The sequence below is a fragment of the Solanum verrucosum genome, unplaced genomic scaffold (assembly GCF_900185275.1).
Source record: "Solanum verrucosum unplaced genomic scaffold, falcon-dt-bn FXZP01000038.1, whole genome shotgun sequence".
Lineage (NCBI taxonomy): Eukaryota > Viridiplantae > Streptophyta > Magnoliopsida > Solanales > Solanaceae > Solanum > Solanum verrucosum.
The window spans coordinates 3,062,302-3,076,325 of NW_026020564.1; the positions used below are offsets into that span (position 1 = coordinate 3,062,302).

At 33.9% G+C, this 14,024-nt stretch overlaps 1 protein-coding gene across 1 annotated transcript; it reads left to right on the plus strand.

The window, feature by feature from the left end:
* Positions 1–287: 287 nt before the first annotated feature.
* Positions 288–2,020, plus strand: LOC125810325 (uncharacterized). Its single transcript, XM_049489830.1, has 2 exons — positions 288–387; positions 1,482–2,020. The coding sequence occupies exons 1-2, from the start codon at positions 288–290 to the stop codon at positions 2,018–2,020; spliced, it is 639 nt and encodes a 212-aa protein (XP_049345787.1).
* The last annotated feature ends 12,004 nt before the right edge of the window (positions 2,021–14,024 follow it).

Below are 14,024 nucleotides of genomic sequence, written 5' to 3' on the forward strand. Positions count from 1 at the left end.
GTTAAATTGTCCAAGAATTAAAACAAAAGGCACATATAAGACACCTCAAAGAAACATGTATACTCAAAATAAATCTAATCTACCTAAATGGATACATAGAGATCTTATTCATCATTTTGATTCTAGTAAAGGACCCAAGTTAATCTAGGTGCCTAAAGCTAACCTGTGAAATTTTTCAGAAAAAAGTGAGAGAAAGCAAGCAACATTAGTACATGGACAGTGCTTGTTCGAGACACATGACATGAGATACATCACAATTTCTCTCACTTAAAGAAGAAAGAGGTGGAATGGTAGCTTTTGGTGGAGGAAAAAAGGGTCAAATTAAAGGCATCAGAAAGATAGGTAGATCAGATGAACAATCAATTGACAAAGTATATCATGTAGAAGGTTTGAAACACAACTTGCTAAGTATATCTCAACTGTGCGATAAAGGAAACGAGGTAATCTTCTCATCAACTGATGTTAAAGTTATTAACCTCAAAACACAGAAGGTTGTTTTGACAGGAAATCGAGATAAACATGTATATACAGTGGATACTTAAAAAATATCTGATGAAAACTTAATATGTTTAAGTGTAATTGACAAGGATCCTTTGCTATGACACAAACGTTTAGGTCATGCTAGCTATGTACAACTAAATAAACTCATCTCTAATGAACAAGTTATAGGACTGCCTAAAACAAAATTCAAAGAGACAAGAGTTTGTGAAGCATGCACTCTAGGAAAGCAAGTAAAATCATCCTTTAAACCACAACATGTTATAAGCTCAACCAGATCCCTTGAACTGATACACATGGATTTATGTGGTCCTATGAGAGTAAAAAGCAGGAGAGGGAAAAGATATGTGTTTGTTCTAGTTGATGACTACTCCAGGAACACTTGGACACTCTTTTTCGCCTCTAAATATGATGCATTTGAAGCTTTTTGCTCCCTTATAAGGAAACTCCAAAATAAGTTTGACAAATAATTAATCTTAATTAGGTCTGATCATGGTACTGAATTTGAAAACTCAAAATTTGCTTGGTACTGTGACTCTCATGAAGTTGATCATAACTTCTCTGTTCCTAGAACCCCACAACAGAATGGGGTAGTTGAAAGAAAGAATAGAACCCTCCAGGAAATGGCTAGAACAATGATGATTGCTAGTAAAGTCACAAACCAATTTTGGGCTGAAGCCATTAATGTTGCTTGCTACACTATAAATAAATGTATGTCACGACCATTGCTAGATAAAACCCCGTATGAGCTATTAAATGGTAGAAAACCAAACATCTCGCATCAAAGAATATTTGGATGCAAATATTTCATTCATAATAATAAAAAAAACCTATTAGGAAAATTTGATGCAAGAAGCGATGAGGGAATTTTTCTAGGATACTTCACACAATGCAAAGCCTATAGGGTACTGAACAAACGAACCATGTGTGTGGAAGAAAGTATTCATGTTGTATTTGATGAGTCTAATACTATGACTAACCAGAACCTGCAGAAAATGATGAAATCTCAGAGTCATCCATTGATAATGCAAAAGAACAGGAAAAAGGAACATGTCTCCTCGATGAAAATGATGAAATCAGCATCCATGCTCTAAATGACCAAGAGGAAAACTTAGAAAGGGTGTCTGAAGAAGAACAAACAAAACCTACTGATAATCAAGATACAGAAACTCCAAATTTGGTCCTAAAAGACTACAAATATCTAGGATCACATCCCTTAGACAATATACTCACTGATCTCAATTCTGGAATAACCATCAGGTCAGGTATGACAAATCATTGTGCCTTCAATGCATTTTTGTCTATGATAGAACCAAAGAAGATCAGTGAAGCTCTTCAAGATGCGGACTGGATAATAGCCATGGAAGAAGAACTGAACCAATTCGAAAGAAGTAAAGTTTGGAACCTTGTTCCCAAACAACCAAACAGAACTATAATTGGTACAAAGTGGGTATCCAGGAACAAGTTAGATGAACATGGTACAATAACTAGAAACAAAGCCAGGCTGGTAGTTCAAGGGTAAAATCAAGAAGAAGGGATAGATTATGATGAAACGTTCGCACTTGTGGCAAGGCTGGAAGCAACCACTCATAGCATTTGCATCACAAATGGAATTCACCTTGTATCAAATGGATATAAAAAGTGCTTTACTCAATGGATTACTAAAAGAAAAAGTGTTTGTTAAACAACCCCCTGGTTTTGAGAAGATTGACTATCTTGACCATGTTTACAAACTTGAAAAAGCCCTTTATGGGTTGAAACAAACTCCAAGGGCATGGTATGATAGGTTGTCAAAATTTCTCCTAAGCCATGGATATGCAAAAGGTAAAATTGACAACACACTTTTTCTCAGAAACAAAGGAAAAGATCTATTAATTGTACAGGTGTAAGTTGACGACATCATTTTTGGTGCTACAAATAAGGCACTCACAAACAAATTTGCTAAACTTATGAGCAATGAGTTTGAGATGAGCATGATTGGAGAGTTAAACTACCTTTTGGGACTTCAGATAAAGCAAACATCAACAGGTACATTAATTCACCAGCAAAAATATGTCAAGAAACTGCTTAAAAGATTCAAAATGGACGAGGCCAAACAAATAGACACCCCAATAGCCACAGCTACTAAGTTAAACCTCGAAGGAACGGGTTCTGCCATGGAAAAAAAATTGTATTGAGGTATGATTGGTTCACTTTTGTATCTCACCGCTAGCAAGCCTGATATTGTGTTCAGTATGGGCTTATGTGCTCGATTTCAAACCAACCCCAAGGAATCTCATCTCCAAGCTGTTAAAAGAATTTTCAGATATTTAAAAGGAACCACTGACTTAGGACTATGGTATCCAAAAGGGAGTAATTTCGAGCTAATAGGATATGTTGATGCAGATTATGCCAGTTATCTAGCAGACAGAAAAAGTACCACAGGGTATGGCTCACTTTCTAGGTTCATGTTTAATCTCATGGGGATCAAAGAAACAAAATTTGGTAGCATTATCCACTGCAGAAGCTGAAAATGTAGCAGCAGCCTCATGTTGTGCTCAACTATTATGGATCAAACAACAGCTTAGTGATTTTGGTCTTCATATTGATTGTGTTCCAATCTTTTGTGATAAGACAAGTGCAATTAACATTGCAAAAAATCCTGTCCAACACAAGAGAACAAAGCATATAGACATTCGTCATCACTTCCTAAGGGACAATGTTGGGAAAGGGCTAATCTCCATGAATTTTTGCACCACTGAACAACAAATTGCTAACATTTTTACTAAGGCATTAGCAAGGGAACAATTTGAAAGGAACCGGTTGGAATTAGGGATGATAAAAATAGCCTAAGCATATTTGCTTATAGAATAAACCGTGGTCCCAAATTACATATTTTTTGTAGTAATACTCTTAATGACTTGTGACTAAAAATTCTACTATTCTCAGGAAATTAAAGGCTCAAGGAATTAGGACTTCAAGGAAAACTATTCTACAATGGAAGGCATGTATACTATACTTATTAAAAATACTAAAATACTTTGCATGTGCACATTACCCGTTCCCTCATTAAAATTGCTGTCAGAAATCATGACTTAAAATCGCCAAAAATCCAATCATACTTTTCAAACCATCAAATCCATCTGTCTTACTTCTCCAAAAACCCTCCCACTTCCCAAGCAATCTCTCTCTAAGCTACTTTTCATTCTTCTTCATCCACCAAAACACTCCATCTCTACTAAAACACCTTCACCACTATACCATTTCCCTCTCCAATCATGGATTTCCCATCTAATCTCAACCATGCTATCATCCTCTTTGATAATCCAGAAAACTCGTTCGTCGTACCTGTTGTCATGTACATCGACTCGTACAGAATAAACCATCTTGCATACCCTTTCATGGAAGAAGCATCGACTCAGGGGGAAAGAAGTAACAAGAGTTTGGGGTTTGATTTGGGGAAGAAACTAGTGCACGTAGTGAGAGGGAACTTACATCTTCGAAGGATCGGGTTCATCCCACTCATGATGATGACGATGATATTCTATTGGTCCAATTTCTCTCTAAAAGACTACAATCACGACTTAGTGTAATCTCTTGCCAACCCATTGCTATGATTCTTCCTGAGGCACAAGAAAATCCTACATCTGACCCATCAGTAAAGGCACGGTTCAAGTGACTCGATCTGTATAGCGTACTCGGGATGAAACGTTTCTGTCTAAGTCAACTAAGAAGACTCGTCCTGTGAAAAGTAAGTTTGTTCCCCTCTCTAATCCTATTGACATTGATGATGGCATAGTAGAGTCCAAGAAGAGTAGAAAAAGAAATACATCTAAAACAAAAGAATCTGATCCCAAAGAAACTGATGAAATTGACTCTGCTAGGGTTCTATCCTTTAGGAGACGAAGTGTAATTAGGGGAAGAATGATTACTAGGCTTGGGAGTGATGAGATGAGTGAATTACCGGTTCTTTTGCAACCCAATGATGGACTGAATTACTTATTCAAGGAAACCATAGGCGTATAATGGATAGGGGAAAAACCAGGGAGTTCTACATTAATGCCACAAGGTCTGCCTCATCCATTACGCGTACTGTTTGTGGTGTTTCGTTCACACTCAATGCCGAGATTTTATCCTCTATACTCAGGGTACCAAACATGGGATGGGGTCACTATGTTAAGCGTGATTGGCCACCCTTGGAGGGAAATATCTCTGCTATTGACATATGTCGACGATTCTCCAATTATCCTACAATGGCTGAGTATACTAGAGTTGATAAGGGGGCCATGCTACCTTTGCATAAGTTGTTGTTTGACGTTATCCATAAAATAGTTCTACCTAGAAAGCAAAAGAGGACGGAAATAAATTATTTGGATCTCACTCTTATGGAGTTGTTGTTGTCGAAGATTCAAATTAACTTACCTGTCTTGATTCTTAGTCATATACATGGTCTATGTATGCTTCATAAAAAGGAGTGTGGATTGGCGTATGGGTTTTGGCTGGGAATGGTGTTTGAGCATTTTGGTGTTCCAGTTAAAGAATTGCAGATTCAATCCATCAATGATATATTAGGGGTGGTGGATCATGTAACTGTACATGCTACAAAGAGAGGAGCAAATGCACCAATGCAACGATTGAAAGCTTCTCTGACTGCAAAGGATAAGGAAATGGAAGCCTTACGCGTGGCTCACTCTGCAGAGGTAGATCAGTTATGTCTTGCTAATAAACTGGAACGCGAGAAGTTGCTTGCTGAGAACTGTAAAGTGAAGGAAGAACTAGCTCAGACTCAGGTTGCTTTGCAAAATGAACGGAATATCAATTCAGGGAATCTGAAGAGTATCCTTGAGTTGTTATATAAGGGTGCCTCGTCCTCATCCTCCCTTGTTCCTCCCTCTGATTCCACACCAATCTAATTGTGCAGGGTGATGTGTTTTGTGTCTTTTTTGTAAGCCTATAGTGTGCATCTCTGACTTATTGGTGGATAATGTTTTCTTTTGTTGCTTAATTCTGTTGTGTAACTAATGACTAAGTTAGTAGTTTTCTTGGTTATGGTTTGTTATGATATTATTGCTTGCTATGAAGTGTATGGGACTTTTTTTCCAGTTTTTTGCCTGAGGTCAAAAGGGGAAAGCAACATGCATATGTGTTTATCTGTTCAATGCAAGCAGATAGAATTTGCCATAGTAAAAAAGGGGGAATTTGTTAAAGCCTCTAAGTTTTGAAGAATGTCAAAGTACATAGAACAAGTTGTGTCAAAGTGCATACAAAGTGTATTATCTAATACGAGTAGAAGAAGGAGTTCATGATTATTAAAGTTTTCTTATTCAATTAAGGAAAACTATTTCTCATTCAATTAAGGACAATTATGCGACAATTTTCCTTTCAAAGTCGAGTGCAAGGAGGAGTCCTAGTCAAGTTCATTTTAAACAAGGCTTATTAGCGGCGAAGACAAGTTCGAGTTGAACAAGGACTTTGAGGAGGCGTGATCTATAAATAGGGCAATAGTTTCTTTGAAGAAAGTTGAGCACTCACATTGAGAGTAATATCAAAACACGATAAAGAGTTTTGTGAGAGGTTTGATTTTTATTTTGGGGAGTACTGCGAGTTGAGAGAAATATTGTACGATTGTAGTCGAGAGTTTTTTTAATACAATCAAGTGTTTGTGAGTAGGTTTTTCGTTTGACAAGTTTGAATAACTTGAAGAACGAATAGAAGACTTAAACCTGGTGTTTTTTGTCTTAGATAGTTAGGAATTAGAGTTTATAATTCCTTAGGTTACATAGCTTTGTAATCATTGTGTTATTTGGAGGTTTATAAATAATACAAACTGTTGAGCAAAGTGTTATACAAAATTATTTATCGTTAAGCTTCAAATAAAGAGAAACAAATAGTGAGTACGTATTCCTTTACATAATTCAAGAGGGTTGAATTCCAACACATATTTATTCTCTTTCTTTCTTTCTTCTTCTCCCTCTTTTCTTCCCACAAAGCAATACTAAAAAGAAAGAACAAAAGAGATCCGAAACAATTTAAAAAATTGATTAAAAAAAAAGTTGGGTGTAGTAGAGAAGACAACTACTTGGGGGGGTGGAGGTTAAATTGATTTTTTTAGAATAATATTTTTATTTTATTTACTAAGTAGATTTTAAAATAATTTTTAACTTGAAATTACACATGTAATCATTTAATTGGTTGTTTGTCACGTCATCAACGAGTGTATTACGCTCTCCTTCAACTTTCTGCTTATTGTCAAAAAAGTGGCAAAATGACATAGAGGGACCTTACATAAGGTGTCTAAAATGAACATTGCCCAATTGAGGAGTCTAAGTGAAACTTGGTGCCAACTTCAGGGGGCCGCCGATGAATTTGGCCTTTTTTTTATTACTTTGTCAATGACTGGGATAATTTTGACACGATAAGCTAATAAAAGTTAGATGCAAATATCCCATAATATTCAAAAGTAAAAGAGTAAATTTAACCCTTTTCCAAAGAAAAGGAAAAGTAGTAAAAATAATTACTACAATATGTTACATATTCAACGGAAGGAATAGTAATAGTACAAAAAATTAAACCAAGTTCAAGCATCTGTGATACTGTTTGGTTTTTGACCCATAATAATCAGTGTGATAAATTCAAACTTTAGAATGAAACATATTATTTTAGAAAACATATTTTTCTTTTCATGAGTCTTATATAGCCTGAATTTGAAATAGTCGAGGCTGCCAATATCAAACATCACGAGGTGGGAAACCCAAGAAGAAACGTTGGATGATGTGTCATTTACAATTGGTGAAGTCCTTCTCTGGACCTTACTTAGGTAGAATGTTTTGTGCACTAGACTGTCCTTCTACAATTGATGTTGCCTCTGTTTATGATAACAATTTTTGACGGAACTGTTTCAATTGAACATTTGCAGCTTCCCAGAAATGCCCTTTTCCTTTGAAGAGATCTCATTCTATTGTCGTTGTTGTTATTTTGGCTAATGTTGGAATTCTTGTTATGTCGAATTTTAAGATCTTGTAATGCTATTTCTGGTATTGTCACTAGGCCAACACGAAAAAAGCTCCACATAGTCGATTTTCAAGTGCAACTATTGATGTTTGTAATCTTTGAAAATCGAATCTGGGGTGTCGGACTTGGTTGAGAATGAAATGGATTTCGAATCTGAGGCTCGTACGAGCTGGAACAGAGAGAATTTGTAATGGAAGAATTAAAACTTGAATTTGTTATCCCAATTGAGTGGTCACAATGTTTCATGGACCCTGTCCTGACAATGCACAAATTAATTAATCAGAAGTCAGAAATTCTAATTATATAACTTTACTCCAAAGAATATAAGAGTTAGTGATACCCTTATGATTCAAATTGCGATCTAAATCAATTTTCTAATCACATTTTCCTGATTTGACTAGTATTTTATAATTTACAAATAATTAGTTACTGATAAAAATAAGTAATGATTTTCAAGTGAAATTCAGGTACAAAATAACTTCAATCTACAAATACATTTCTTTTTTCAAATACTTATTACTCCTTTAAATTTCAATGAAATACTATTCGAACGTTTATTAGAAGTTATGTTAAAAAAATATATATATTTATTTGAGGGGATACAACATTGCTGAATTTTTTTAAAAAGAGTCACCAACACATGAGCAAAAATCAAATGCTTGATCTTGTTTTGTTACACTTGCAAGAGGAGATTCTTTTGTTGTTTGATTTTCTTCAATATTGGTAGGCAAATCACAAAGTGATAATGTTTCTTCTTCCTCTTCTTTAAGAAGAACTAACTCTTCATTTTTGACAGTAGAATTAGAGTATTTCAACCACATTTTGTCCACAAAGTTCTTTTTATTTTTCTATTGAAGGAATTAGAGATTTTGGCCACCATATATATAATATTCTCTTCACACTCTCTGTCCAAAAATAGTTGTCTACTAATGATTTGGCACACACCTTAAGAAACAATAAATATTAGGGGTAATATTACTACATTTCCCTTTGAGTATATTAAATCTAATGTTTTGAAAAATGTGTTAAATATTGATACTCCCTTTGTTCACTTTCACCTAACATGTATTTTTAAAATAGATTTTAATTTTTACTTGTCATTTTTGACATATCACGAAAAGTCAATTATTTATTTTACCTGTTTTACCCTCATCATTAAATATTTATTCTCCACATCATTTTTCAAGACTTAATACTAAACATCATTTAATAGGGATAGTTTGGTAAAATACTTATATCAATGTAATTATTTTCTTAATGGAAAAGGGTCAAAAATACCCTTAGACTATCCGAAAAGGTTCAAATATACCCCTCATTCACCTATTGGGTTAAAAATACCCTTCATCCACCTTTTTGATCCACTTTTACCCTTAAAACTAACCGCCTTTACTTTTTTTTAATTATAATTATTTATTTGGGAATAACGCTCCTAGCTAGAACCCATTCTAAATTGATTGCCATGCTTTGTGCTTTTTTGGGAAATTAATTAATTTTAAAGCTTATTTTGAAATTAAAATTTATATATTTTTAAGAACTATATAAAAAGTACGTACCTCATATAGCAATTTTCCTCACGTTAATTAATATGATAAAAATTATATATTTTTAAAATATTGATCAAATTAATATAACGAAAAAGGGCAAAAAATACTCCTGAACTATCCGAAAAAGTTTAAATATACCCTTCTTTCACCTATTGGGTTAAAAATACCCCTCCATCCACCTTTTTGATCCACTTTTACCCTTAAAACTAACCACCTTTACTTATTTTAATTATAATTATTATATGACATTTTTCTATTGGATAAATTTAAATTTCAACCCATAAAATTCTCTTCTACCTACCCCGACCCATATCCGCATTTCTTAACCTAGACCCAATTAAAAGATGATCCTATCTCTCCCCCTTTAACTTAATTACCTTTAAAATTCTATTGAGATGCATACCATATTTGAAGTAAAAATCTAATGAGAGGCACAATGTTTTCACAGCCAAGTCAATCTATGAAAATCTAATTAGATGCACTAGTTGGAGCTGTAAGTGAAAAACTTCAAACTTAACTACTTTTGTATGTATTGATGGTACGATCTGTGTACTGTATGAAGTAGAATATTTTTCTAATGCATCTGCAGAGACTTAAGTATTTATGCAGTGGATAATTAAGCTAGTAAAAATCAAGTAAATACGGTCTTTTTCTTTTAAGCAGTAACAATTATCATGCCCCAAATGATTGATGGGTCATGTTAATACGAGCTACATTTAATTTACAGAGTTTAATCAATAAAAATAGACGTTAAATTTCACTATAAACTGATACCTGTTGAAACCTAATGGCTGTTTTATTTGGATCTGGGTCCAGCAATGTGGATATGGGTCGGGGCGGGTAGGAGAAAATTTGATAGGTTGTAATTTAAATTTATCCCATAGAAAGATGCCACATAATAATTAATAATAATAATAATTTAAAAATAAAATATTATTAGTTTTAAGGGTAAAAATGAACCAAAAAAATGGATTGAGGGGTATTTTTAACCCAATAGGTGAATGAAGGGTATATTTAAACCTTTTCGGATAGCTCAGAGGTATTTTTGGCCCTTTTCCGTTTTCTTAATGAATGTGTCTAGTCAAACAGTGACAAGTAAAACTGAATGGAGAGAGTTTTATTTAATAGTAATAGATGCAATAGGGTAAATAGTCTCTTGATTTTCCAAACTGGACAAGTATTATTGGATAACTATTTTTAGTATAGTGAACAAAGATGGACGGAGAGAGTATAAGTTTGGGAAAGGATGAAGTGAAAATCAAGAGACAAATAAAAGTAGGAGCGGATGTACAAAATTCATCCGCTCCTACTTTAGATGTTCAAAATTCACATAAAAGGTAAATAAGTAAAGGTACATAAAGACCTTAATCGGAAATATTTCAACAATTTATATTTCAAAGAAATCATTATTTCATAAATGCATTATGTTAGAAAAAGAAAAATGGTATTGCATAGATTTGGATGAGATGTTAAATTTGGAGGGGTCTTTTTTAAATTTTGAATGGAATTGAACCACTAGAACACATTTGGTATGGTGCTGTTAATTTTTAGAAGAAAATTGAATGACACCACAAATTTGAAAAATTGAAATTCTAATGAAGAATAGTTTTATACGGAAAAATAGCACACAGCCACCTCCATTTATGCTCTAATTGACTATTTGATAGAATATCGTTGGGAAAGTTTCGATTAAGAAATTAAATTATATAGGCTGATAATACAAAATAAATTTATAATATAAAATATAATTTAATATGATATGTCATTATTAGAATTAGTGTTTTTTTCCCTCGTGAATTAATGGAAAATTTGTTTCATTTTTTCACTCATTTTTTCACTGAAATACGGGGAAGCCTCTATGTGAAAAGTGAAAACACACTACTACTATACTTCAATCAAAATATTTGTAAAAATAGCCACAAAACATATTTCAGTGAGAAATTTCAATAGGAAAATAGTGATCTTGTAGTGTATTCGTAACAAATAATTATTCTATTTTCCGGTTTATTAGACCATATTATTATAAAATTACTAGTACAAAAATATTATAGGCACGATCAGTGCACAAAAATTAAATTCAAGATTCATATTTTTTGCTTTATGAATGGTGATTTGTGATGTTATCTTCTTTTCCTGGTGAATTGTGTATTTTTATTTTTATTTTTAATTTTCAAATTTGATCATTCATGATGGCAAAAATTACAGCTTTGAGTTTGGCATCCCAAACTTTTACATGATCAAAGTGTAGAGGTACTATAGACAAGCTCTACTAATACGTAACACCAAAAAATGTCCAAGTTATTGTGGAGTTTAACTGGACTTGATATGCTGTGCTTAAGCTATGGAGGCTCATAGACCAGATAAGAAGGCTTTACTGGTTTCATTCGAAAAGATGGGAACTCCCACCTATCCATGTTGATAAGACCCCTAACCTGCTTAGGGAGAGAGGAGAAGGAGTTGAAGACATGGATCTCCTCTGCGCCATGGCTAAGAGATGCAAGTTTGTCGGCAGGTTTATTTGCTTCTCTAAAGCAATGACTTATGTGATATCCATGATCTTCAACTATTTTCATAATTTCTTGGATCATATCTTTGATTCTCCAGGGGGGTCTCCATTCTTTATTGGAGCAATTTACTAGGAGCAAAGAATCAGTTTCCCCCAGACATTTGTGAGACCTTTATCCGCACACCATTTAAGGCCATATAGTAAGGTTGCTGCTTCAGCCATGTTTCTTGTGCCAGGCCCTAGATTGATTGAGTAGGCAAAGATAGTATGACCAAAAGAGTCTCGAATCAGTCTTCCTCCTCCGCAAGAACCTTGAAGGCAGCTACCATCACTATTGAGTTTAAAAGTCCTAGCAGGAGGTTTAATCCATTTAACGGGATTGCTGATATGTTGGTGAATATTGGCATAAAAATTGTTGGAAAGACTTCGCCACGTCTCCCCTATATTTTCTTTTCTAAACTTCCTCCTCGTGATCTGCAAAAGAGTGAATAAGATATTAACATTAGTTCTGTAAGGAGAGGGTTTAACTTTCTCAAACTTGTTAGCACATCTCGTCTTCCAAATTTCCCAACAAATTATAGGGGGAAGAGCTTGGATAATGAAGGACGCTATGGAGTTGTTGGTATGAGTGTTCCACCAGTTAAGTAAAAGAAGTTTTAGAGAATTCTGGATCAGTCTCACACCCAAAGAATTCGCAATACTTTGCCAAATAATTTTTGCAAGGTTCCCTTTGCATAAAAGATGATCGGCAATTTCCAGTGAGTTGTTATCAGGGATATTCACACAACAGTAGCATCCAGGCTCAATGTTGATGCCTAGTTTTGCCACTCGATCATCCGTTGAGAGTCTATTATAAATTGAATGTGTTTCATGGAAAGCTAGTGATTCTAAAATATGCATTAAAATCATGAATGATATCTCATTTTAACTTTGGAATGTGTTGTCTTTTTCGATACACCAAAATTAAAAATGATAATATAAAAAATGGAGAAGAATCTAAAATATTCTTAAATTATTAAAATTGATATAAAAATAGCTTTTGCTAACCTATAGGCCACAAAATACCTTTGGAGTCAACTTTTGTGGCTCATTATCACTCTTATCACAAACAGCCCCATTAATTGAGCTAATTAATTTTCTCATTTAATACGTGACACATTCTAATTCGTTAGAAAAAAAATAAGTAATCAAAACTAATGGGACTGTTTGTGAGAAGGGTAATAAAGGGCCACGAAAGTTAACCTCAAGAGCATTCGTGGCTAATAGATTAATGAAGAGTATTTTTTATATCCATTTTAATAGTTTAATGGTACTTTAAACCCTTCCATTTAAAAAAAACATTATAAAGTTGATAGATATGGTTTGTAGACGACACAGTTATGAAATGTTGGATAAATATAAATCCCCAAAAAATACTCAATTGCTTCTTTTTTTTTAAAGCAATTACGCTAGGCAGGGTGTGCCTAGGGATAGTTTTATTAATAAAGAGAAAAAGATCGCAAAGAGAAAAAGTACAAGCAAGAGGGACTAGGCCTTACCTTACTAATCTTAATGAGGTAACGAACCTCTACTAATTAGCAAGCATGAAGAAAATAAGAGCTAGAGAAAACTAGATATTTTATGATCACCATAGAGTTTATAATACACTTTGTGATGATACTACAAATGAGGATGCTTAAGTAATGCAAAAATATGAAATCATGCATTTAATTGCTTGATTAAGTTCTACCGACTATCTAATATACATATTTTGGAAAAGGGTTATTGGATTAGAAAAAGGTTAAAGAAAGCCTGAATGGAGAAGAGAACAGTAGCAACAACACATATGATAATCGAAGCAAAAATGACAATAAGTAATAATATATATAATCGAAGAACAAGATAGTATGTGTGTAATAATGATATTGATAAAAGAAATTAGACAATGCTCAACTACTTACTAATCTTCTACCCTAATATTCGACCTCTATATATATATTTCCTCCTATCAAGAGACATTTCCTAGATAAGCCGAAAGTATGTCATATATATCTTGTCTAATCGTCTCTCCCCAACATTTACCTCTCTCATATCCACCATAGTCAATATCTCACACTTCCTCACTGAGACTACATTTGTATACTCCTCTTCAGATGTACGAACCATTTCTATATATATTGCCTCTCGTATCTTGTCCAACACATGGGAGCTGCTCTCACCAATTTGTCTAGGATATCTTCTTCCAAATCTTATCTTTTAATATACCCACACACATATGTCAATATCGTCATTTTTGTTACTTTCATCTTTTAGACGTGTGAGTTTTTGATTGGTCAACACTCCGCTACATACCGCACAACTGATCTGACAATAACTTTATAAAATTTAACCTTTTAAGTCTTAATAATATATTCTAATCATATATACATGACACCAAATGTGAGCCTACATTTCATCCATGCCGCTTCAATACAAAAGTGAGCAAAGAAAACCAATAAGAATTAAAA

Bases quoted from the DNA above. Each gene is read 5' to 3' on its own strand.
- LOC125810325 (XM_049489830.1), top strand. From the start codon at position 288: ATGGTAGCTTTTGGTGGAGGAAAAAAGGGTCAAATTAAAGGCATCAGA. The intron at 388-1,481 runs GTTTGAAACACA...ATGACTAACCAG, and splicing joins CAAAGTATATCATGTAGAAG to AACCTGCAGAAAATGATGAA.